Consider the following 21,693-nt stretch of genomic DNA (forward strand, 5'->3'; position numbering starts at 1 on the left):
TAGGTAATGGGATAATTGTACGGTTGGGTGATCACCGGATTTTTCGCTCCATAAGACGCACCTGACCATAAGACGCACCTAGTTTTTAGAGGAGGAAAGGAGGAAAGCCCCGTTTTTGGGAGGGGGTCAGTTCACAGTTGTGCAGCTTCTTTTGCAAAGGGGGAAAGCCCCTTTTTTGAGGATCAGCTCAAAGTTGTTGACCTTACTTTGCAAAGGGAAAAAATCCTGTTTTTATGGGGTTCAACTCACAGTTCTGCAGCTTCTTTAGGAAAGGAAAGGGAGCCATTTCTACAGTTTCCAAACAGATGATCTAATCAGCCAGTCACATGTCGCTGGGGAAACAGCCTCCTCAGAACATTCAACAATGGAGGCCTGGGCAAGGGGGTAGGGCCAGAAAGGGAGCCAGCGATCGACCACACATTCGCTCCATAAGACGCACAGACATTTCCCCTTACCTTTTAGGAGGAAAAAAGTGCATCTTATGGAGCAAAAAATACGGTGACTATAGAAGTGCACTGAGATTTAGCGTGCCCAAGGATTAAGACTTTCTGGGAGATGATTTATAATGAATTTAAAAAGGTATTTAAATATACCTTCTTGAAGAAACCAGAGGCCTTTCTCCTAGGCATAGTCGGCCACTCGGTGTTAAAGAAGGACAGAACTTTCTTTATGTATGCTACAGCAGCAGCAAGAATACTTATTGCAAAGTATTGGAAGACACAAGAACTACCCACTCTGGAAGAATGGCAGATGAAAATGATGGACTACATGGAATTTGCGGAAATGACTGGCAGAATCTGAGACCAGGGAGAAGAGTCGGTGGAAGAAGATTGGAAGAAATTTAAAGACTATTTACAGAAATATTGCAAAATTAATGAATGTTAGAATGATGTTGGATTGAAGTTAAGTGGTTTCTAGCTGTAATGGTATAAAAGAATTTGAAAAAAATGGATTTTTAACAGGTAAAAATTTAATGCTATAATATATTAAGATTAAAGATCAGGATAAAATAAGGAGGGAAAGGAATTGCTGAACTAATAAATTGAACTGGAATACAAAAAAGGGAGGTATGAGGAGGTCCGGGAAACAAGCAAATGAAAGATAAGTGACAAAAAGATGGAATTGTTTTTAACTGTTTTTTATTTTGTATTCTTTCTTTTTTCTTTTTCATTATGTAATATTGTGAAAACTTTAATAAATATTTATATAAAAAAATAGAAATGCACTGAGATTTAAAAGAGCTTGAGAGCATTGAGTGCATGGTTTATCTGGTTTTCTCACATGAAAGTGAAGACAGCACCTCTTCTGCTGTACAGTGGTACCTTGGGTTACAGACGCTTCAGGTTACAGGCACTTCAGGTTACAGACTCCGCTAGCCCAGAAATAGTACCTCGGGTTAAGAACTTTGCTTCAGGATGAGAACAGAAATTGTGCTCTGGCGGTGCGGCAGCAGCGGGAGGCCCCATTAGCTAAAGTGGTGCTTCAGGTTAAGAACAGTTTCAGGTTAAGAACAGACCTCCAGAACGAATTAAGTTCTTAACCCGAGGTACCACTGTATCTCTCAGACAGCTCAGGATTGTTTTCCTTTTATTCTAACGTGCTTGCTTCTCTATGTAATATACATTTTTCTCTTGGGGTGTATGAATCATTTGTTCATGTGTATGCGCAACTGTAATGACTGCCCTGTTTTCTTTCTTTTTAAAATGAGTTTATTGGGTTTTCCATTAAAAAGAGACATGCATATATACTGTACCATGACAACAACAAACATGAGTAACAAAATAAACCAAGCACAGAGGAGAGAAACATCAAATGAATGAGAAAATCAAGCAGGAGGATTTAAGATTACAATGTATAAGATTACAATGTATACCGTAATTGCGCAGACAGATAATTAATTTCATTCTTTCTCAGAGTTTCTGGTCCATCTGAGAATAGATTCCCCAAAATAATCTATTGTAAAAGGAGGGCTGTGTATCCCTGTATTGCAATTATACTATGATGCAGCTTACCTAAAATAATGTGTTCCCAATATTACAAGGAAACATGGCTATCTCGTTTTCAATAAACAAATATCTTACAGTAGGTGCTCATGGAACAACTGTTCTCTTCATGTAGATTTACAACATGAATTTGAGTAGCAGCAAAAATGATTTGGACATCTATCTGCTTAGGATTGCAGCCTGGGACCCTCCACAGTGGTACTCATAATTTCCGCTTTTTTCTCCGCTCCACAGCTACACGCAAGGCTTCGACAATCTTGTTCTCATTGTTCAGGATGTTGTATTCAGTCAGTTTCACCAATCTGTCAAAATTCTCCTCTGAAAAGGTCACCTCTCTTGTAGCAAATGGGGAATGAAAGCTAGAGACATCCACATTGCCTTCTTCCATATCTGTGGGGCTGCGTTCCACACCTGTAGAAAGAACACCACCAAGAGTTTCACCAGTAAGGTTTTCATCTCTAGGCCAAAACAGCAGAGTTCATCCATTCACGTTAATCTAAGAAGGGTAATATTATTGGCCTTGCTTAAATACTACATCTTCCTATAATGTACGAATACTCTAAAGGCATATAAAACTCAGCATGAAATCACACCAGAGCTTGCCCAAAATAAATATGACAGCTCCAGCTGTCAGCTTGATGGGCCATTGTTGACAACCAGAGGCTGGCAATGAACTCACTCAAGTAAAATCACCTAAGTGGCCATTTTATGAGCAGAGTCTTCCACCTACACAGCTCCCTGTGTCTCCTTCCCACTTTCCAGAGAGTCAAGGGGATGGGAAACAGTGTAGACTATATTATTTGAGCGGATGGCGCTGTAATCTAAACCACTGAGCCTCTTGGGCTTGCCGAACGGAAGGTCGGCGGTTCGAATCTGCACAACAGGATGTGCTGCTGTTGCTCTGTCCCAGCTTCTGCCAACCTAGCGGTTCGAAAGCACACCAGTGCAAGTAGATAAATAGGTACTGCTGCGGCAGAAAGGTAAACGGCAGTTACATGCACTCTGGCACTCATCACAGTGTCCCATTGTGCCAGAAGCAGTTTAGTCATGCTGGCCACATGACCTGGAAAACTCCCTGAGTCTGAAGTGAGATGAGCGCTGCACCCCATAGTCAACTTTGACTGGACTTAACTGTCCAGGGGTCCTACAAGGCTATTGAGCCTTGAACTAGTGCCAGCACTTTACCAGTATACAATTTTGCACATCCACCATTTGTAAGATAAGCTGGTAGAGCATGAGACTCTTAATCCCAGGGTCATGGGTTCAAGCCCAGCATTAGGCAAAAGATCCCCTGACTCTCATGGCCCCTTCCAACTCTACAATTCTATGATGTTGATGGACAGATATAGAGACAACCCTAATTACAGGAAGCTTATCAACCACAAAATGGCCACCTTGGGGGAAATGGGTGGAATATGTGCTAAAATAGAGACCTTTGTTTGACCCTTCTTTGACATTGTTGTATCATTGGTAGGTCGGCATTGTTGTATCATTGCTCCACCATTCTCCTAAGTTCTTGCTTTATTACACATGCAGACAATTCAGTGCACCATGACAAAGGCATCTGCACGTTGGTCATTATAAAATTAAGACCTGGCTGTAGAGCAAAGACACTTTACCATGTGCTCAAAACTAGGCCAGATACAATCAACCTGTAAAGTTGTGGTTCAGTGCACTTCTACTTATAGGATTTGGTGCTCATGGAAAGACTAACAATTTGACCAAAGGAATACTTGAGTGTCTAGTCAGCGAAGAGCATTATTGGAGTGTGACTAGTCATTGTGATGTTGGGAAGCTCAGTGGCTTTTCGCAACTTACCAGGTTCTTTGTATTTTCTGAAGGTATCATTTGTCAGTGGGAAAAAGAGCACGATAGGAGCTGCTGCGTTATCTGTATCTTCAAACCAATAGCACTCCTTCAGGTTCTTCTTGTCTTCCTCACTGAGCTCCATGTTGGGAAATGGGATTCCGAGCTTAGCAATATAAGTGGAAAACTGGTCTAAATTCTAGGTGAGAAATCACAAAGAAATGGGCTGTGAAAATCAAATACAACACAAAACTAATGCTGCACCAACAAAGTCTGTTTCAGCCTAGAGTGGCATCTAAGTACAGTGGTGCCCCGCAAGACGAACGCCTCGCAAGACGGAAAACCCGCTAGACGAAAGGGTTTTCCGTTTTGGAGGCGCTTCGCAAAACGAATTTCCCTATGGGCTTCCTTCGCAAGACGAAAGCCCATAGGGAAATCTCCGGGACAGCGGGGAAGCGCAGCGCTTCTTCCCCACTGTCCTCGGACCTCCTCCGAAGGCTGGCGGTGGGGCGGAAAGCCCTTCTCCCCGCGCCAGCCTTCGGAAGGCTCCTCCGAAGGCTGGCAGTGGGGCGGAAAGCCCTTCTCCCCGCGCCAGCCTTCGGAAGGCTCCTCCGAAGGCTGGCGGTGGGGAGAAAAGCCCTTCTCCCCGCGCCAGCCTTCGGAAGGCTCCTCCGAAGGCTGGCGGTGGGGCGGAAAGCCCTTCTCCCCACGCCAGCCTTCGGATGGCTGTCCTGAAGACTTGCGGTGGGAGGAGGGTTTTCCTTCCCACCGCCAACATTCAGAATGCTGTTCTGAATGTTGGCGGTGGGGAGGAAAAACCCTCCTCCCACCGCAAGCCCCGGGAACAGAGGAGAAGCGCTGCGCCTCTTCCCCTCTGTTCCCGTACCTGTCCTGAAGGCTTGCGGTGGGGAGAAAAGCCCTTCTCCGCACCGCCAGCCTGGCAAGCGGCTTCCATAGGAACGCATTAATTGATTTTCAATGCATTCCTATGGGAAACCGTGCTTCGCAAGACGAAAAACTCGCAAGAAGAAAAAACTTGCGGAACGAATTAATTTCGTCTTGCGAGGCACCACTGTAACTCGCTCCATCTGTATAAGGGTTTCCACTTATGTAATGGCATTTTCCCTCCTCTTCTTTCCACGTGTGCTCCGGAGAGCTGGCGGAAACCTCCAAACATGTGGGGAGGTGGGAGAGATTTCAATTGAGAAAGCAGAAAGCATTGTGCTGCAAGAACATTGTTGTATATCTTTGTTCAAATCCTGCATGACTTTTGTAGGATTTGAAAGATGGCCAGTCCACAGTGTGCGCCTGTTGCATTTTAATCTTTGCATAGGAGCTTATAGAAGAAAGACAGGAACAATTAAAAGATCTCACCAAGGTCTGTGAGCCCCCAGTGTAATTTAAATGCAGTATAAGATCCACTTTTCTCTCAGGTCTCAGAAGGGGTGGGTAGCTGGTATTGATGAAAAATCCAGTATCCACCAGAGACAGAGCATGCTCTGCTGTTTCCATTAGCTGGTTAGGGTAATCATCCACCACAGTATCTGAAAAGCAAATTTGCAGGTCAACTTTGTGCAAAAACAACAAAAGCTTCCAAGGCAAAAAATAAAGGAATGTCCTCTAATTTCATCCAAACTTTGTGTATTAGTGCTTTTTAATTACCGTTTTAACCTCTGCTGCTCCCCAGTGGGATTTTTTAGGGGGAGGGAGAGCTGTTAAATAGTATTGTGAATGTTACTTTATTGTCCTTAGTTATTTCGGAGGGGTTTTTTGAAGGAAACATGAGGAATTTCCTTTTTTAAAATATGCAAACATGCTGAAATGTGGCGTACTGAAAAGGCTGGGAAATGAGAAACCAAATTGGGGAGATTCTTCCATTCCCAGCAAACACTGCTATTCACCCCTGAAAATGTTGGAAGAAGTTATATGGGACACAAAGAGTGAGAAATGTATGTAACTGAAAATGTGAACTTTTTTTCTAGGGTTAACTATGAAATGTAAGGCAAAAAGTGGCAACAAATCAATCACATAACCAGTGAAATATCACCACAGCTGTTTTGTGCATAATTTTCCACTGGTTCTCCAGCCTCTTTGAGCCTCTTTGGCCTTGTATTCTGAATCTTCCAAAATGTCTTTGGTGGAGCAAGCTGCCAGGTTCAAATGGAAGTGATTCTTTGGTGAGAACTGCTTGCGCCACACAATGAATTCCTAGTTTAATTAACACAAAACTAGATTACTCGTTTTCCTGAGTCAAATGTTCTTGTATATTGAGTGACAACTGAGAAGCCAACAAGATATCACCACAAATGTAGGTTTATTACTGTGCCTTTCCACGCAGAAAAGTGCTCATTCTTCAAGTATTCCTCATGAAACTGGAAGCCTTTCAGGAAATTGGGATATTCTGCTATTGTTGGGCGTCCTGTTAGGACATCTCGGAGACCATAAGATAGCTGGCCCTGGGGGGTGATTTTGCGGGTTTCCAGATCTCGTGGTCCTGAGGGTGAAAGAGAAGCATCTGCAAAAGACATAAGGGATGTTTAATGCCCCTTGATAACAATGACATCTTGAGGAAGATCAATAACATAGTGGAAAAAGCACCTCTTTTGTCTGCAGAAGGTCACAGGTTCAGCCCTTTCAGTAAAAGGATTTAAGGATATCTTGCCCAAGATTTCAAAAGACCACTGCCAGTCCAAACAGAAAAGAAAAACTAGGCTCGATGGACCAATGGTCCGAAGCGATAAAGTGCTAGGAATAAAACCTAAGATAGCTTTGGACCGCAAGCACTGCCACAAATAATATTCTGTGGTGGCAACACTTCTGGAATAGCTATCACTTTGTGGTGTGCCATGCTCCAACACTGTTTTGTTTCATTTCAGACAAGGATACACCTCTTTGTCTAGGCTCTTGAGGATCAAGAATTGCTATATTTTGCCTCACATTGATTGAACATTTTTTTGGTGATTTTTCGGTGAGTCTTACTAATGTTGCTGATGATTAATTAATTATACACTGCTAATGATGCTTTCATTGTTGAGGTATGTACCACCATCAAGTGAAGGGTGGATTAAAAATACCTCCAATTAATAAATAAAGCATCTTAAATACACATATTCATGAGCTGTTGTTGCACATAGCCTGAACACGCCGGAAAGGTAAAAACCCTCCATAGACTAGGTTTTAAGTAGATTTGGTCTCTCACACTAGTTGTCAAGGGAACTGGGAGAATTTGGGCCTGGTTTTTTGTCTGGATCAATGTCTTCTCCTGTGTCTGATTACTTTCTTGGGTGGGCATTTTTTGTTTTAATGGAATCAAACAATAATGTTTCCTGTCTCCTTTTACTGGAACAAGTAATTAGTCTACGCAAATCTGTTATCAAACAGGAGTGTGTCAACAATTATTTTACAAAACAGAAAAACCTAAAAGAAGCAAGGATGTCACATTACCAATGTCTTCTACTTTGTCTTTTGTCCACCTGCTCCAAAAGTCTTCAGAGTTATGAGCCAAATTCCAGAAATACATGAAATCCATGGAAAATATGCTGCTCCACATCCCTGTGAAATGGAAGAGATTTCAAAATACTAAACAGGTGAAGCTTTGGAAGGAAACGGGTATTTTGCCTTGCACTGGAGCTCACTAATTGTATAAAGGCATCCAGAGTTGTGAAATATGGTTTCAGCCTGAAAAACTGTTTTGTAATTCTCTTTGGGAAATGGATTCCTGCAAGGGCTATGGATCTCAGCCCTGTAGTATGGATGTAATGGGGCCATTGCTAGAAAATGTTCATATGGTTATTGTTCCCCATCCTGTCCAAAACATCATCTTGTTCTTGTGTATATCTGTTTTGAGAGGGGGGGGACAATGACCAGGGAACAATACACAAAGCCAGGGTAGGCAACGTGATACCAACTGGGTGTTGTTGGGCTACCACTCCCATGGGGGCCCAACAACATCTAGAGGGCACCTTGTTGGTTACCCATGCATCTGGGCAGTCGTATCAGCATATTTGCTCCATATATTCTCTCAGAAAACAAACACACATGTCCAAATGCTCACTAAGAAAGCTTAGTGGATTTCTAAATTGAGCTAAGGAAATTATGCCAGTTTCTAATTGTGCAGCAGAGAGAATGGCAACACATGATGAGCTCCACCTGCTAACATGTCTTTGTGCCCTCAGTTATTTAATGTATAGTTCTGACCTCCTTTGCTTCTGATCACCCTAGTCAAGATTCACATACGACTGGTTTGGAATACACTATTGATCATCACTGTCCCTTGCTTTTCATCAAAAAACCAAGTAACACTGAAGTGGGATAGAAATAATAAACCAAACTAAACCTGAAACTAGGGAGAAATATTTGCTTTTCAGAATAACTCACAATAATCTGAACAATTATCCGTGTAAACCTTCACACTGCATTTAAATGTGTTATGTAAAATATTACTGCACTGTGTTGCCTACATAACTCAGTACATCAACTTTCCTTGAAGTAGCTTTGCCAGTGAAGCCAAAACAAAAAACAAAACTGATTTAGACATTTGGGAACTACAAGAAAATGATTGGGTGCTAGGGCAAGTGAATTGATCCTAGCTCTACTTTGTCTAAACTACTATTTTCTTTCTAATTGATCCTCCCCCGCCCTCAGCACCTTGCATGAAGCAGATTCGACTTTCTGGAAGCTTCTTCATCAGTCGTCCCATGAAGTACTCACTACCAAAATCTTCTGAATGGGTGTAGGCTCCATATTTGAAGTTCCCCACTTCATAAGGTGTGAACTCCAGCCACTCTGTGAAGACAACAAAATGGAGTTCCATTTCCCCTACTTATGTGGGGAAAGAGACTTGCACAGCCAAATCTTTTTACTCGCTAGCAGCAACAAGTGATGCCCAATAATTCTCTAAAAGTAGAGTTTTATTTCTTGCCGAAGCAGGAAAGGTTACAGCAAGCAATTTGGAAAGTGTTCAGAGGATGGAACTCCAATCTCTGTTTACGCACAATTATATACCAGTACAGTCACTCTAACCACAAAGACAGGTGTTTCCATACTTGAGCTGGCTAAGCATTTTTCCTGGGCCGCCACTGCTTTCCCTGAGCTTCTGAGGTTGGTAGAACAACAAAGAGGACCCCTTATTGATTTATAATAGCAACATTACCTTTATAATCTTGAGCACTGTACTGGTCTTTAAGGTTGACAGTCAAATAAATGGGCAAGGGATTCTGACCCTCATTCACAGCCATTCGCTGACCTGAGATTGTACTATTGTCTTTCTGCAAATGAGAGAGAAGAACAACGGTGATCAAAATTATAGATTCATTAGTTTAAAACTGAGATGGAATCTAAGATCTGAATATGTGTCTGCATAGATGCCTTGGCTATCATGTGCACACATTTTTATATTGTTATATTATATTTGTTTGAAACAATTCTATACAGTGGTACCTGAGGTTAAGTACTTAATTCGTTCTGGAGGTCCGTTCTTAACTTGAAACTGTTCTTAACCTGAAGCACCACTTTAGCTAATGGGGCCTCCCACTGCTGCCATGCCGCCGGAGCACGATTTCTGTTCTCATCCTGAAGCAAAGTTCTTAACCTGAAGCATTATTTCTGGGTTAGTGGAGTCTGTAACCTGAAGCGTCTGTAACCTGAAGCATATGTAACCCAAGGTACCACTGTACTGGCTTCCATGTCAAGTCTCAAGGCAGCGTACAATATTAAAATGCATATCAAAACATTGAAATGCAGGGGGAAATGCAGCTGAAAACTAGGGCAACGTTAAAAGCATAAGTGTGTTCTACACAGGAGTATGAAATACAGTGCCCTCTATGAAATAAAGTGCCCTGTGATCCTCAGGAAACACCTGATGAGCCCCTCACTGTTGAATTTGGGTGCTCTTGTCATTATTGGATCCTGTCCCATCAAGAACATTTCCCGTGGTGTAGTGGCTCTGCCTACACCTCTTAATACTCTCACTCCACCACTGAGGTTAATAGCTCCCAGACCTTCCCCTATTATTCTCTTTGCATTCCTCCTCTGTTGTGTATAAACCTCCATTTTCCCTTGATTAACCACCATGTTTCAAAATGGAAGGGAGGTGGGGAATACAACAGTTACCTCATCATGTAACATGGATTCAATGACAAGCCCCCAGAGGTCTATGAATGAAGTGTTGTGTCCTTCTTCGCTTCTTTGTTTCAGTTCATTATAATAATACTTCAGTTTATCCATGGAAAAGGAGTTAAGCTTGGACTTTGTCACTTGCTTCCGGGCTTTGAGAATGGCTTCCTCCAGGTATTTCTGGGACCAATCAGCATCTTCATACAAATTTCCCATAGTCCTGAGTTTTGAAAGATACTATCAGACTGATATGCAACTAATAGCATAGAAACCTCAAGTTCAGAGAGAGACAAACTCTAGCTTTTCATAAGAGCTGCAAGCCAAATAATTTAAAAAAAAACATTTCAAATGTGCTTTTAGTTTATTACTCTATAAATTAAATTTGCATAGATCTGCATATGAATAAAAACAATTTTTCAGAAACAATAAGTATACTTAGATCAAAAGTGGGTAATCTTTTTCAATGCTTGAAGGCCACAAACCTCCATGAGCCATCTCCCAGGGACTAGGTGCCAGCAATGGGCATGGCCAGAGGTAAAAGTGGGAGGATCAATGGTTATAGCTTTTACCTTTGTCCAGTAAGCTACACTTCAGGCACAAAAACGTCAGAGATTTCTACACACACACAAACACACACACCTTCATCCTGGCAGGCAAAAGGCTTAGATGATTCACACATGTATTTTTTTATTTAGGTCAGGCACACATGTATTATTTAACATTATTTTATTAATTTAATTCATGAGTCACCTATTTTATTTTATTTTTTGGCTAAGCAACATACACAGTGAAACAATGACTTAAAAAAAAATAGAGCAATTCAATCATACTACCCTGAATCAATGAACCAATCCAGTAATAGTACAACAATACTTTTTTATTTATGTTGATTTATTTAGAATAATTTAAAAACTGCTTAATAAAAAGCCCCTCTAACAATATAAAACAATAATCAATAAGCTACAGATAAAAGCAGCAAATGTTAAAAACAAGTATCCATAACTAAATTATGTGTCCAGATAAGTGTGCTGAAACTCAATAGAGACAGGTAAATCAAATCCAGCAATCCAAAGAACAACAATTCAGCCCAACTATTGCAGACCCTCCAAGTGTCCCTATTTTCCAGGGACATCCCTGATTTAGAGAAGCCATCCCAGTTTCTTATTTGATCCCAGAATGTCCCACTTTTCCTTAGGACATCCCTATTTTCATTGGACAAATGTTGGAGGGTATTGAGTTATCTGACCCCCAAGCCGTCTGAAGGCAATTCTGTATATGGAAGGTTTTTTATTGTTTAATGTTTTATTATGTTCTTATATATGTTGAAAGCTGCTCAGAGTAGATGGGACAACTCAGTAAGATGTGTGGGGTATAAATAGTAAAATTATCATCACAGAATGGGACGTCCCTATTTTCATCGGAGAAATGTTGGAGGTTATGCTATTGTCGTCATTCTGCAGATGCAGATTATTGGTGTTCAAAGATGCTAGAGATATTAAAAGGACTAAGGAAAGAGAGAGAAAAACTTTGCCTGGCATCAAAAAGATATTAAAATAGGCACCAGCTGAGCCTCTCAGGGTAGGGTATTCCATAAATGGAGGGTCACTGCCAGACAGACTCCTTTAGTGAAAAGGGCTTTTCTCCTCCTCTTCTAAGCTGTGTGACAATGGCAAATGCCTATTTAGAGATGGTGCCTGCCATCTGCAGTTTTTATGAGCACTTATCATAAAAATCCTAATGATGCCTTAATCAGCTGCATTTTTGTGAATTAAAAAGTTTCAGACTGAATGATCTAGCTGATTAATGAAAAGACTGCTTATCATATCAGCGGCGGCGGCAATTGCAAACTGGCACAGCTGCGAGGAAGCCAGGGGTTGACCACCGGTTGTGTTATTCAGCCTCAGCTGGTCACAGGCTCTTCTGGGACTTCCCACCTGAATTTCAAATACAAAATGGCCAACCATTGCCAGTCTAGGGGGTGTGGTTGTGGAGATGGACCTGAGGGAACCTATCTCTGGTCTGCTTCCACACATTACATTCTGGCTGCGCCGGGAGTGGGCAGAGCAGTCAGCAACGAAGATCCCATCTGCTCACCTGGTATATCTTGGCCCTACACAAAGGTAAGCTAACAGAGCACATGCTTGACCTTGTTGTGGAATTAATCAGGTGCTGTATTTAGGACCAGGAAGGAATTTGCCTGTCTGGAGATTTTGCCTACCTCATACCACCTGTTGCAACCTTCTGGCAGAAAAGGCATTGGGTTGGATCCTTAGTCTAAACTGGAACTAATGTTTATGGTACTCTGGTAAAGAAGTCTATGGAGAAAGTTTTGTCCAAAGGCCCAGACAGGGGCTAATGGGCCAAAAGGCTTCCCACGTGGTGGCCTGGCAGTTCACCCCATTTGATCTGCGTTATGGGAGTGTTGCTTTAGCCTAGGATTGACCCTAAAGGAGCAATCAGCCAGCAATCAGGATAGACTGATTCAGGATACATACCCAATGCTTATACCAAAGCCTGCTAATATCTGTATTCATAAAGTTGTGGCCATTTCAGTCCCAAGCTGTTGCCATGTCATTATTGGTTCTTATGCCCCCTGCCCCCAGTGAATCTGGGTTCGCTGTGCCTGCAAAGCCTTGTAGCCCTATATTTTTCATAAAGCGCAAAGTAAATATCAGTCATAACACCGTTATTTAAAAAGGAATTTTCTCCTGTGACCTAGGTAGTACTGGTAGCATGGAAAGCTTTATGCGTTGTCTTGAATACTGGGTGACCACATAAAACAGTAAACTGCATTGGGCATACAAAATATAGTAAGTTTCAAGAAAAGCCCTCCTTACCATGTTGTGCCAGACAAGCCTGTGAGATACGTAATGCAGTCTAAGAAATTCAGTTTCTGCAGACCCAGAAGGCTTCCATACATTGCTGCAAATGACCTGGTCCCACCACCTGTTGTCATGATTGCCACCACAGGCAACTGTTTAACACACAGAAGCAGAGAACGAACAGTAAGCTGCTGGACCTTATTCCAAAAGTACCATGTTTGTGAAAGAAAAGATAGGGCAGGTGCTTTGCAACATTGGTACTGTCATGTGCACTTAGCATTGACAGAGGTTTATAGAAGTTACCTAACATATTAAGCATAATATTAGCAGTCCGGAATATTATGTGCATTGAGCAAGGTGAAGCAAAACAGCATATTGTTTCCCTCTTGTTCTTCCACTGGCCATACAGTGGAAGAAGCTTTGGGTGGAACCGGGCATCTTTGCATCAATGTGTGTTCCACCCTATGAACCACAAGCCTTGATAAACCATTATAATTAAATATCTGGCATGTGATCCTTTTAAGAGAAATGGCTATGACCCAGGAGGCCAGCTTCTGCAGAGCTGACTCAGAGGTGTGGCATGGCTAGAGAAGTTAGTTTCTGATCTGTGCAGGCTCCTAAGCAACATCAGGAATAAAGTTTAATTGACCATTAACTCAGCTTGTAGTGTCTTCATTCATAAACAGCAGAAGGGAGTAGGAATGGACACATCTATCCACTCTACTTTTCTCATTTTTCCCAATCTCAAATGAAACCCCCCCTGAATTTTTCCTCCATTCCTAGGTTGCAGCCTGCCCCAAGATATCTAGCACTAGTTCATGAATGGTGGAGCCAGCTGGCTACTCTAACCTTCTCGGAGAAAGAGAGGAAATGAGAAGATCCTGTGTCACCTACCTCATCATCCTGCAGCTTTTCCTTTAATTGGAGGATCTTCTTCACAGCTGTAGCAACATATTTCCTTCTCTTGGTAAGGAAATTTTGTTCTTCTGCACACAAGTCATAGGCCAGGCGCACATCTAAATCCTTTGACCTGCAATACATTGCTTTAGCATTGCTTCCAAAATCGCAATTCAGATGATTTGCATAGTTGACCTATTGAATATCATGAGCAGTAGTGGACCTTGGAGTATCAACTTTCAGTGGCAGCCCTCTGTGACACCAAAATTTGGCTCACACACCTCTCTCCTTCCATTCTACATCATAGTGGTGGCACCTCCAAAGTGCCCTCAAGGCTTCACGCCCAGTGCAACCAAACTGGACCAAACTGGTCGCATTTCCCTAAATCCACGAGGATGCCACCTCCAACAAGAATGTAACTATGGCTCTTGCCAAGGGTACAACAATGATGAGACTGCAGGTAAAATGGAGCAGCCAGTTGTGTGATACAAAAGGCTGCTCCAAAATCATCTATACTATATTTATCTAGTCTTACTAAAGCTAATCTGACTTTTGCACTTATAGTGCAGTTACATCAACAGTGCGGTAGCTATAGTGCAGTGCATCAGCAGTGGCGGTCTTAGAGGCCCTGAGCCAGTGGCGTCGCAATGGGGGGCATGGGGGTGGTACACCCCAGGTTCCATGCCTGCGGGGGTGACAAGAAGTCACCCCATGGGGGCTCACGGCGATGTGAGCAGCCGTCGCGCCACAGCAGCCGCCTTTGGGGGAGACTCCGTTCGTGGCTGCAGCCATGAGCAGAGGATCCCAGCACTGGCAGCAAACTGCTAATTACAGCGCATGTATGGCATTGCACGCTTGTGCTGTACGTAGCGACGCTGCACATGTGCTGTATAGCAGTTTGCTGCCGGTGCTGCTCCAGCGCCGTATGGATGGTGCTGGGATCCCTCCGGCGCCGCTACAGGCGTGTTCGTGGCTGCTGCGGCACCGGAGGGATCCCAGCACCGTCCGTATGGCACTGGAGTGGCGCCAGCGGCAAACCTCTATACAGCGCATGTGAGGCGGCGCTACGTACAGTGCATGCGTCGTACATAGCGACGCCGCACATGTGCCCTGTCATGATGCCTTCCCCGGGTGTCATGATGCCTTCCTTCGCCCCTGCCCTGAGCACTGAAAAGATTATGGTGCCCTCCATATGTAATTCAAAATCAAAACAACACCAAAACAAAAAATACAATTATATTTTTCACGTAACTTACATGTAAGGCCCTCGTGCCTCCTTCCCAAAACCAGGTGCCTCCTTGCCCACCTTTCAGAAGGCAGCATGAGGAGGGGGCGGGATTTTGGCATTACACCAGGGTGCCATAGTGCCCAGGCCAACACTGCTTTCTTACCATTTCTGCTCAGTCACAGTTAGGACTCCCCTTGCCCTGTTAATTTCATCTATGTTTAAGCGTTATAAGGTTGCCTTTTTATAGATCGGAGCAAGAGAAATTCACTCTAGATTCAGAAAGGGCAACAAAGTGTGTGAATTAGTTCCTGAATGATCTCACTTCTGAGATTCAAAATCATTGTTTCCTGAGAAACGAAGAAACAAAACTGCACAAGCTTAGTTGAAATGGGCAAAGAAAAACAATGTTTTACCAGTCTTTTGCCTTCACATGCAGATCAAACGTTGTGTCCTGAAAATCAAGAGAATGGGTAAAACCTCAGGCATATCATAAACTATTCTGCCCTTTTAAGAGCACAGCATGACAAACAAAGCAGTCCTGTTGTGGATCAGCTGGACTGCTACTGCAAATCTAGGCATTTATGCTGAGACAGATAAAACAGCAACCAAGATGATGTTGGATCAACCCATCACCCTCTGTTGGATGATTTAGAATGATTGGGTCTGGCATCATTTTCACTGCGTGTGTGCCAGCACATCTAAATCCTTTGACCTGCAATACATTGCTTTAGCATCGCTTCCAAAACACAGCAGGGGGATAGCTCAGAGCCCGTTTAAGCCAGCTGTACTCAGCTTCTCTGAAGGAATAACCCAAACATCATGAACCTTCTGCTTGTTTGGGTTATTCCTTCAGAGAAGCAGAGTACAGCTGGCTTAACCTTGTTGGTAATTGGCACTATTTACTTAATACCCACCTGATTAACAGATTAGCAACTGAATTGCATGTTGTTTGGGCCTCACTTGCCACAAATTTATCCATCTTTCTGCTAGGAAAAAAGCAGAGTGATGCTCCTGAACTGGGCTTTATTTTCTGGATAAATATTAGGAACAGAGGAAGTTGCCTCACACTGAAGCAGATCACCGATCCATCTTGCTTTCAGTGCAGTTATACACATGTATGTTTATGCAGAAGTTCTATTGGGTTAAAAGAGGCTTTGCAAACTGAGCTATAGCATTCCCACACTCACTGAAAATTATTTAAATTCAATATTTTCGTAAAGATAAAGCACTTACCTTTCTTAATGTTATTGTCTTTTCTATGGGAAGCTCATCCAAAGGTAAAACCACTGAGATGTTACTTTCTGAGTTTCCTTTAAATGAAGCCAGCTAAAAATACACCAACAAAAATTAAAAGAAGGTATAGAAATTTAACACAAAATTTCTATATTACCCCAAGGTACAGTAACATTGGCATATTTATCACAAGCTGATGTGCACCACTTCTGAAAGCTAAATGCAATTTGTGAATCCAGCCCTTGTTTTTGTTTCTAAAACCTCTAAATCCAGCTGTATACATTAAATACAATATACACACATTTTAAAAATAGAGCTTTTTCACGTTGGGGGTAAAAGAGTTTGGTGACGAATCTCCCCCACCCACTTTTATTTGTTTCAGTCAAACCACATTAAATATTATTATTATTTATTTATTTATCCCCCGCCCATCTGGCTGGGTTTCCCCAGCCACTCTGGGCGGCTTCCAACAAAATATTAAAATACAGTAATGCATCAAACACGAAAAGCTTCCTTAAACAGGGCTGCCTTCAGATGTCTCCTAAAAGTCTGGTAGTTGTTGTTCTCTTTGACATCTGGTGGGAGGGTGTTCCACAGGCCGGGTGCCACTACGAAGAAGGCCCTCAGCCTGGTTCCCTGTAACTTGGCTTCTCGCAGTGAGGTAACTGCCAGAAGGCCCTCAGCACTGGACCTCAGTGGACTGACAGAACAATGGAGGTGGAGACGCTCCTTCAGGTATACTGGACTGAGGCTGTTTAGGGCTTTAAAGGTCAGCACCAACACTTTGAATTGTGCTCAGAAACGTACTGAGAGCCAATGTAGGTTTTTCAAGACTGTGTTATGTGGTCTCGGCAGCTGCTCCCAGTCACCAGTCTAGCTGCTGCATTCTGGATTAGTTGTAGTTTCCAGGTCACCTTCAAAGATAGCCCCACATAGAGCGCATTGCAGTAGTCCAAGCAAGAGATAACTAGAGCATGCACCACTCTGGTGAGACAGTCCGCGGACAGGTAGGGTCTCAGCCTGCGTACCAAATGGGGCTGGTAAACAGCTGCCCTGGACACAGAATTGACCTGCACCTCCATGGACTAATAATTATGCATTATTATCAAAGGAAACATACCTTTGACCACTGCATCTTCTTAGGTAGTATGATCTCCAAATTTGACTGATGATTCTTGATACAGTGGAACTGAATGACAGTTCTGTTACTAAGTCTGGTGTCTGGAGCCAGTGGAATCTTCTGTGTTTCCTCATAGGAACCCTTTACTGTTAATGTCAGATCACCTTCTAAACAGAAAAAAGTGAAGCACAAATAGTTCACTTGCTTCAAAAAAGGTTTTGTCCAAAAATCAATCTTGTCTATGATCCAGTTATTCAGAATCCTGGGAATTAAGAGGAGACCCATGCACAACAGGTAAAATGGGGTGTTGAAAATGGCAGCTCGTGATAATTCACATTTGAGAAGAATTCTTTAGCCAATTCCTACAGCTCTCTTCCAGTTCACCCGGACTGGTGACAGTGGCAATAAATGCAGGAATGGTGGCAGTGGATAAGAAATCTGGAGACCTTGAGACACCACCTCTCTGGCACTTTGAACATTAGCATCCAAGATGCGAGGTATCCTAATGTTTCAGGTACAAAAAAGGAATAATGCCTCTCAGACTCTAGAGCATGGAGTACGGTGGGCAAATCATCTCTGTCCCAAAGGGGCAGTAGTTGGTGACAGAGATGATTTGGCCGCTGTACTCCATGCTCTGCAAAAAGGCACTCCTAGCCACTGAGGTCACCTGGGCCTCTAGTGACTGATTTATCCAGGAGCACCCCCAATCTGTGGACCTGCTCCTTCCAGTGAAGTGCAACCCCATCCAAAAGAGGTCGTCTCTGCATTTCTCAGATGTGAGAACTCAGGACACATAACACCTCTGTCTTCTCAGGATTCAGCTTCAGTTTATTGACCTACAACCAACCCATCACTACCTCCAGGCCCTGGTCTAACACCTCATCCTCCTCTCCCAATTCAGATGGAATAGGGAGACAGAGCTGGGTGTCATCTGTACATTGATGGCACTTGACTCTAACTCTCTTGATAGCAACTCGCAGTGGCTTCATATTGATATTAAATGCCATGGGGAACAAGATGGACCCTGCAGAACACCACAAGGCAACTCCCACGGTGCCAAACAGTAGCCTCCCATAAATTCTTTCTGGAGGTATTTCTGCTATATGGACTACATGTTCTTGTACATTCTGCATTCACCACCAATAGGATGCATGGGATACGCAAGGAACCAGTACATGAAGCAAAGGATGTGTGTGGAATGTAAATACCGGATATTCATTTGGAAGATATTCATTACCCTTCAAAACTGCCATGTGGACACATCACTAAACTGGATAAATCCCAAATACTGAGTCATAAAGACATTGTAAAATGGGTTAGTGCTATTTGGGACTGTCCACTCAAAGTACTTGAGTTTATTGAACAGTGCCACAAAAACACAACCTTCAAAGTGGCGTCAGTTGCAAATGTTTTTACTCAGGTAGGGACACCTAACCACAAAATAAATGAACACATTATCACGTGTGAAAGGCATGAGCTTATCAAATTCTTCTTTTATCCCTTGAAACCTCAAACAAGTAAAGGGTCAAGAAAATGTAATAGATGTGATTATTATATATCTTCCAGTGTTTGTAAGCTATTGATTTAAAGCAAAAAATACATAACAAGTTAAAGATGCAATGACCTCACCTGTGTATTGTTCCTTCAGCTTCTCAATATCCACTGTAACTTCCAAACATGAAACTTCTCGTGACTGCAGGAACAATGGGGAAACAAAGAGCAAAATTATCAATGGAACCAAATAATTGCAAACCTGCAGCATGAGATCTGACTGGTTATTCCAAATTAGTATACAAAATCCAGCATTCTGCTTGGTCCCACCAAGCTCCCAGTCTTGCTGTCTTCCCAACCTTCATTCTACTCTACATAGGAACCTTCCTTCCTATGACACACATCCCTGTTCCAAACCTTTTTATTGACAACTCAACTCTTTGCCTTCTTTGTTTCTCACTCCTTCAATCTGCCAAGTAGAGGTGCATCTGGCTCGATAAGGAGGGAAACACAGAAAACCCACCTAAACTATCCATTGTGGGAACTGGACATGCCAAGGACTGAACCTGAGGCTTTCTGCATGCAGAGCATGTGATGTATTAATGTGCTACAGTCCCTCTCTGGGACAATGGGTACTCCATAGCTGGAGGAAGAGCTCTGGACCATTACATTGTCACCCAACCGGTTGGTCATATCCAGACAGCTCTCTGATGACTGTTATTAGTCCTGCTTGATTAATGTTAACAAATTACCCTACTTTCCATGTAACCATAAATGCCCAAAGAGGGTGTGATCAAGGTGGTTGAATGGCCTACATAGTTCTCATCAGGCTAGTAATTTCTAATCAACAAGAAGAAGAAAAACATATGTAATTGCAAACACCTCTTCCAAAAAGGGGGGGGGGAAATATTTTAAGGGCTGATACATTCAAGTTATGGGGTAGGAGATGGGTTCAAGTGAATAACAACAACAAAACCACTGGAAGGAATAACAACTTGGTTGAAACCATTTTAACCAACAGATGTCATCTGCATTAGCTGAGCTGAAATAAGCAGAAGCAAGCAATTTAATCCCTCAGTACAGAAGCTGCACAGAGTGTTCCTTGCTTACTGCAAGACAATATGGGTTAAGGTTTGCATACAGCAGCCATTTCATAGAAAAGGACTCTGAAAATGAATAATTACCACCAAAGTTCCATTTGTAATGATGTTTTCAGGATCATCTGGGCTGAAAAACAAAATGGCAGATGGAAATATTACGGTCCATTAATATTTTCTATGGGACCTTTAAGGCGCAAAATACATTGTATTTAGTTAATTTAGTTAATACTTTACTACCTATACCCTTCTCATTGCATAGGTTTTTATAGCCAACAGGCTCATTTGACAGATGGGAAACAGAGATGTAAAGATATATTCATTATGCACAGAAGTAAACACTGTTGGAAAAGACATTTAACTTTTAGAGCAGGGCTGGAGAACCTGGAGTCCTCCAGTTGTTGGAGGTTGGGAGTTGGAGTCCAACAACATTTGGAGATCCATAGCTTCCCATGCCTCTTCTAGAGCTCTGGATGTTAAGCTACAGAACGAGGAGATGTGCTGCTGGTCCTCCTATAGTTCTTCCACTAGCCTCATATATGTTGTCATAGATTAGTTCCGCAATGGACCCCAGAATCAGATTCACTTCAGTGTAGTAGACTTCTGAAGCAAGTCATTCAATGTGAATCCACACTGCATCATGTGGTTGGAGCTCCATGTTCCCTTGCATTATGGATGAGAGAATTTCCAAGGCATTTGGCGGGTGGGTGGAATGGCAGGTCTCCTGACCCATTAAGACATCACGCCCTAATAATCAAAATGACCCCTAATCTCCACCTTCAGCTGGGAGGAGGGGTGGATTCTTGCAACAGCGACTACCTGAAAGCCTGTCTTTCAGTGCCACTTAGCTCTCAGCCCCCGGATCCCCAAAGGTCCTGTCCTTCCCCCCACCCACAGCACAAACAGAGCTTAGAAACTCTCTTGATGTCAGTGTTCAATTGCTCTGCTGATCTTATATCCAGTCATTCCATCTCTGACACTGGCAGTCCCAACTGGCAGGGCCGTCTTTAGCAGATGCAGCGCCGGGGTGCAAATATCTGCCCAGATCTCCCAAATTACCATGGACAGTGTTGGGGTGGCCATAGCTGTGCACTGCCAGCCATCGGGGGGCGCAAGTCTCCCCCATGCCGCTGCGGGAGAGTGATCCCCTCAGAGGCTTGGGAGTGAAATTGCGCCCCTCCCAAGCCTCCTTGGGAGGAGAGCGATCCCCACAGAGGCTTGGGAGGGAAGCTGCACACCTGGCAGCCTTATGGTTGGTGGGGCGCAGCAGGCAGGCATGCGGGGAAAGGGGAGGCCGCTGGCAAAGCCGTGCAGCTCCCCCACTTGCTGGGGCACCACTGAGAGGCCAGCGCCCTGGCGCGATGCACCACTAAGCCCTGTGGAAAAGACGGCTCTGCCAACCGGCTCCTTTGGTGCTCTGTGGTTTATACTATCTTGACTTCTAATACAAAGCTGCCATGAGCTGCTCCTGATTGTGAGCCCTATAGCACAGCATGAGGAGGTTTCACGAGTTGTAGGGAAGGAGAAAATGTCCCTTTCTCTTTCCCACCTCCTAAAAGGACTCCACTTCTGTGGACCCCGAGGATTGCTACAAGCAGTTCTTAGGTGGCAGGGAGATCAGGGCCAGTCCAAGACAGTTTGCTGCCTAAAGCAGAAGCCAAGATGGCCCATTCCTACACACGTGCAGTTCCACGAAGAGAAGTGACTGGACTGGCAGCAGACCCTTACTTCAAGAGGAATGCCCCCAGCATTTGTCACCTTAAGCAATTGCCTCACTCTGCCTAACGGTAGGGCCAGAGAATCAGAAGAATCTATTTGCAACAGCCACAAGCCATAGCAATAAAATAAAATGCAACGGACTGAAGACAGAGGTAAAAACTTA

The 21,693-nt window shown here is 43.2% G+C and overlaps 1 protein-coding gene across 1 annotated transcript in view; it reads right to left on the bottom strand.

Moving 5' to 3' along the window:
- Nucleotides 1–1,686: 1,686 nt before the first annotated feature.
- LOC308594845 (cytosolic phospholipase A2 epsilon-like) overlaps nt 1,687–21,693 on the bottom strand; it is a 54,235-nt gene continuing 34,228 nt past the window's right edge. The window contains exons 7-21 of the mRNA XM_081208286.1: nt 19,899–19,941; nt 18,853–18,916; nt 17,224–17,390; nt 16,104–16,196; nt 15,284–15,321; nt 13,640–13,775; nt 12,761–12,897; nt 9,921–10,143; nt 8,962–9,076; nt 8,457–8,594; nt 7,254–7,361; nt 6,136–6,324; nt 5,184–5,353; nt 3,822–4,008; nt 1,687–2,414 (exon numbers count right to left, since the gene is read on the bottom strand). Of these exons, the coding sequence (XP_081064412.1) occupies nt 2,206–2,414; nt 3,822–4,008; nt 5,184–5,353; nt 6,136–6,324; nt 7,254–7,361; nt 8,457–8,594; nt 8,962–9,076; nt 9,921–10,143; nt 12,761–12,897; nt 13,640–13,775; nt 15,284–15,321; nt 16,104–16,196; nt 17,224–17,390; nt 18,853–18,916; nt 19,899–19,941 (2,017 nt within the window). The 3' untranslated portion in view covers nt 1,687–2,205. The remainder of the gene's footprint in view (nt 2,415–3,821; nt 4,009–5,183; nt 5,354–6,135; nt 6,325–7,253; nt 7,362–8,456; nt 8,595–8,961; nt 9,077–9,920; nt 10,144–12,760; nt 12,898–13,639; nt 13,776–15,283; nt 15,322–16,103; nt 16,197–17,223; nt 17,391–18,852; nt 18,917–19,898; nt 19,942–21,693) is intronic.

Source organism: Podarcis bocagei (assembly GCF_964188305.1).
Source record: "Podarcis bocagei genome assembly, chromosome: 1".
In the NCBI taxonomy this organism is placed as follows: domain Eukaryota; kingdom Metazoa; phylum Chordata; class Lepidosauria; order Squamata; family Lacertidae; genus Podarcis; species Podarcis bocagei.